This window comes from Protobothrops mucrosquamatus, unplaced genomic scaffold, assembly GCF_001527695.2.
Source record: "Protobothrops mucrosquamatus isolate PMUCROS unplaced genomic scaffold, P.Mucros_1.0 scaffold2871, whole genome shotgun sequence".
NCBI lineage: Eukaryota > Metazoa > Chordata > Lepidosauria > Squamata > Viperidae > Protobothrops > Protobothrops mucrosquamatus.
This window is the reverse complement of record NW_015388900.1, coordinates 163,032-167,775: the sequence shown is the minus strand read 5'-3', so window position 1 is coordinate 167,775 and position 4,744 is coordinate 163,032. Positions and strand designations below refer to the sequence as shown.

At 48.4% G+C, this 4,744-nt stretch overlaps 1 protein-coding gene across 1 annotated transcript in view; it reads left to right on the top strand.

Moving 5' to 3' along the window:
• SMYD5 (SMYD family member 5) overlaps positions 1-4,744 on the top strand; it is a 21,873-nt gene that overhangs the window by 13,380 nt on the left and 3,749 nt on the right. The window contains 4 exon segments of the mRNA XM_015825896.1: positions 261-331; positions 2,573-2,679; positions 4,331-4,387; positions 4,496-4,590. Of these exon segments, the coding sequence (XP_015681382.1) occupies positions 261-331; positions 2,573-2,679; positions 4,331-4,387; positions 4,496-4,590 (330 nt within the window).

The window sequence follows — 4,744 nt, the reverse complement described above, 5'->3', positions numbered from 1 at the left end:
AAGGACTTCAACTCCCAGAATTCCCCAGCCAGCTTGTTTAAGTAATAAGGACTTCAACTCCCAGAATTCCCCAGCCAGCATGCTTTAAGAGGGGAGGACCTCAGCTCCCAGAATCCCCCATGTTGCATACTCAGTTTAAACAGCTTAAGCTCGGTGCAAATGTTACAAACTATGGCCTTGAGCTGGCGGGGGGGGGGGGGAGGGAATTGTGAAGTTGGCACACCTACCCCATGTGTGCAATTCTCTTTGATCCCCTCCAGTGGTTTTCTCCCGAAGGCTTCCGGACTTTGTTCGCCCTGGTTGGGACCAACGGACAAGGCATAGGGACCAGGTAAGTCCAGGGTACCAATTTAATAAAGTCGAGGGTACAAATTTAATAACTGCAGACAGTCCTGCATTAACAGAGGGACAGAATCAAGATCACGTGAAGTGTTAATACCACGTTACAAGGCCTTGGTAAGGCCACACCTGGAATACTGCATCCAGTTTTGGTCACCACGATGTAAAAAAGACGTTGGAACTCTGGAAAGAGTACATAGAAGAGTAACAATGATGATTAGGGGACTGGAGGCCAAAGCATATAAGGAAAGGGTGCTGGAATTGGGTATGTCTAGTTTAATGAAGAGAAGGACGAGGGGGGCCAGGTTAGCAGCCTTCCAGTATCTCAGGGGCTGCCCCAAAGAAGAGGGAGTCAAGCTATTCTCCAAAGCACCAGAGGTGCAGGACAAGAAGCAACGGATGGAAACTCATCAAGGAGAGAAGCAACCTAGAACTAAGGAGAAACTTCCTGACAGTTAGAACAATTAACCAGTGGAACAACCTGCCTCCAGAAGCGGTGAATGCTCCCACACTGGAAGTTTTTAGGAAGAGACTGGACAGCCATTTGTCCGAAATGGTATAGGTTTTCCTGCCTGAGCAGGAGGTTGGACTAGATGACCTCTAAGGTCCCTTCCAACTATTATTATTATTATTATTATTATTATTATTATTATTATTATTATTATTATTATTATTATTATTATTATTATTATTATTATTATTATTATTATTATTATTATTATTATTTAGTGACTGTTCAAAGTTACAACAGCACTGGAAAAAAGTGACTTAGGACCGTTTTTCACACTTATGTAATGTTAGGAAGCATTATGGCTAGCCCTCGATTTACAACCGTCGATTTAGTGACCGTTTGACGTTAGGGTGGCACTGGAGAAAGTGACTTAGGACCCTTTTTCACACTTAATGACCGTTGCAGCATCCCTGTGGTCACGTGATCCAAACTCGGACGCTGGGCAACTGACTCACATTTATGACGGTCACGTGTCCCAGGGTCGTGACTCCCTTAACTACGGCGGTGATTGGCTTAAGAGCTGTGGCCAGAAAGGTCGTAAAAATGGGGCAAAAACTCCCGTAACGAGCGTCGCGCTCGTTCCTAAGCAAGGCCGTGAGTTTTGCCCCGTTTTGTGACCTTTCCTGCCATTGTCGTTAAGTGAATCAATGCAATTAAAGTTAGTCCCAATGGCCTCCCCATTTTCAGGGCTGTTGTAACTTCGAACAGTCACTAAATGGACTGACGTAAGTCGAAGACTACCTCTGTGTATGAAGGAAATAAATTGGAGTAACCTCTGTTTATTCCTGCATTTGGGGATTACATGTTCTAGCTTAGGGGTGTCCAATCTTGGCAACTTTAGTACGCATGGACTTCAGTTCCCAGAATTCCTGGCTGGCTGGATAGAATAGAATATAGAATAGAATAGAAATAAGAATGGAATAGAGTAGAATAGAAATAAGAATGGAATAGAGTAGAATAGAATAGGAATAGAATAGAATAGAATAGAATAGAATAGAATAGAATAGAATAGAATAGAACAACAGAACAGAACAGAATATTATAGAGAATAGAATAGAATAGAATAGAATATAGAATATAGAATAGAATAGAAATAAGAATGGAATAAAATAGAATAGAAATAATGGAATACAATAGAATAGAATAGAATAGAAATAAGAATGGAATAGAATAGAATAGAAATAAGAATGGAATAGAGTAGAACAGAACAGAACAGAATAGAATATAGAGAATAGAATAGAATAGAAATAGGAATAGAAATAGGAATAGAATAGAATAGAATAGAATAGAATAGAATAGAATAGAATAGAATAGAATAGAAGAGTTGGAAGGAACCTTGGAGGTTATCTAATCCAACCCTCTGCTCAGGCAGGAAACCCTATAATATTTCAGACAAATGGCTGTCCAGTCTCTTCTTAAAAATTTCCAGTGTTGGAGCATTCACCCCTTCTGGAGGCAGGTAGTTCCACTTGTTAATTTTTCTAACTGTCAGGAAGTTTCTCCTTAGTTCTAGGTTGCTTCTCTCCTTGATTAGTTTCCACCCATTGCTTCTTGTTCATGCCTTCAGGCGCTTTGGAGAATAGCTTGACCCCCCCCCNCCCCCCCCCCCCCTTTTCTTTGTGACAGCCCGATTGTAGCCCCAAAGAAATCTAGGGCAGGTTTAGACCCCTGCCCCACTTTTCTGTGGGCTTTCCCTCTCTCTTTCTCCCCCCCCCCCCGCAGCTCCCTGAGTCAGTGGGTCCGCGCCTGCGACGCTCTGGAGCTACCCACGCAAGAACGGGAGCAGCTGGACGCTTTCATAGACCAGCTCTACAAGGACATTGAGAAAGGTGGGCTGGAGACCCCCCACCCCAGCCCCGGGAAGGCCCTTGCCTTGCTGGGGGGAGGGCGGGATGGGTCTTTGGGGGCAGGAGGCTCCCACGGGACTGGAGGGAATGGGGCGACTGCCAGACGTTTGGGGGGGAGATGGGTAGCATCCCCATGTCATGCTGGTCTGAAAGAGCTACTGAAGATCTCCGAGGATCAGAGGGTGAAGGGCTGATCAAATGCTTTCAAAGAGCTCAGAGAGGGGTCCAGACCTTCCTTCCTTCCATCCCTCCCTCCCTCCATCTCTCCTTCCTTTCTTCCTTTCTTCTTTCTCCCTCCCTTCCTTCCCTCTGTTCCTCCAATCTCTCTCCTTCCTTCCTTCCATTCCATCCCTCAATTCTTCCCATCTCCTCCCTCCTTCCTTCCTTCCTTTCTCCCTCTTTCCATCCATCCATTCCTCTTTTTCTTCCCTCCCATGTATTTCCTTCCTTCCATCCATCTATCCATCCCTTCTATCTCTCTTTCCTTCCATCCATCCATTCCTCTTTTTCTTCCTCCCTCCCATCTATCTCCTTCCTCCCTCCCTCCCTTCCCTCCCTCCCTCCTTCGCTCTGTCCCTCCAATCCCTCCTTCCTTCCTTCTCTTCCTCCATCCTTCCATCTATTCCTCCCTTCCGTCCCTTCCTTTCTCTCTCTCTCATTCCTTCCATCCATCCATTCCTTTTTCTTCCTCCCTCCCATCTATCTCCTCCCTCCCTCCCTCCCTCCCTCACACACACTGTCCCTCTAATCTCTCTCTTCTTCCTTCCTTCCCTTCCTCCATCCTTTCCATCTATTCCTCCCTTCCTTCCATCCCTTCCTTTCTCTCTCTCATTCCTTCCTTCCATCCATCCCTCTTTTTCTTCTTCCCTCCCATCTATTTCCTTCCTTCCTTCCATCTATCCATCCCTTCCATCTCTCTCTCCTTCCTTCCTTCCATCCATCCATCCATCCCTTTTTCTTCCTCCCTCCCATCTATCCCCTCCCTCCCTCACTGTCCCTCCAATCTCTCTCTCCTTCCTTCCCTTCCTCCATCCTTCCATCCTTTCCATCTATTCCTCCCTCCCTTCCAACCCTTCCTTTCTCTCTCTTTCCTTCCTTCCATCCATCCATCCCTCTTTTTCTTCTTCCCTCCCATCTATTTCCTTCCTTCCTTCCATCTATCCATCCCTTCCATCTCTCTCTCTCCTTCCTTCCTTCCTTCCATCCATCCATTCCTCTTTTTCTTCCTCCCTCCCATCTCTCCTTCCTTCCTTCTTCCCTCCCTCCCTCCCCCTCCCCAGACAGCCCAAAACAGACCCCCTCCCCTGTGTATCAGAGGACCCACGAGCTCCTCCCTCCTCGCCCTCCGCAGCCCCCAGATGTGCAGAAGTGCCCCCCTAATTCTCAGGGACGGCCATGGATGTGGGGCAGGACCACGAAGGGGGGGGGCAGCTGTTAGAACTTTGCAACTGGGCTTGAAGTACCTTTTTTTTGGGGTGGGGGGGATATCTGTCATAACTTGGGATGGTTGCTAAGCGAGCCGTCGTAGAGCGAGGACTCTCCGACTCAGTCGCTGGGCCTGCTCCGGACGTGGTTCCGGCCACCGTCCGCCTGCCTCCCCTCACCGCCTCTCTCTCTGTCTCTTTGGATGTAGAGACAGGGGACTTCCTGAACTGCGAGGGCTCCGGCCTCTACGTGCTGCAGAGCTGCTGTGAGTAGCCGGGACCCAGCGGATCTCCTGGGCCGGATCTTGGCCGAAGAGGCCGGCCAGGAGCGGCTCCCTCAGCCGGACACCCGTCCTCTCTCTTCCTTCTTGCAGGCAACCACAGCTGCATCCCCAACGCCGAGGCCTCCTTCCCGGAGAACAGCGGCCTCCTGCATCTGAGCGCGGTGGAAGACATCCCCCAGGGAGAGGTGAGGTGTCAACAGGGCATGTGAAGAATTCTAGGTTAGCCACCCTTTCCCTTCCCTTCCCTCTCCCCCCTTTCTCTTCCCTTCCCTTCCCTCCCCTTTTCTCTCCTGTCCTCCCTTCCCTTCCCTTCTCTCTTCCTTTCCTTCCTTTCCTTTC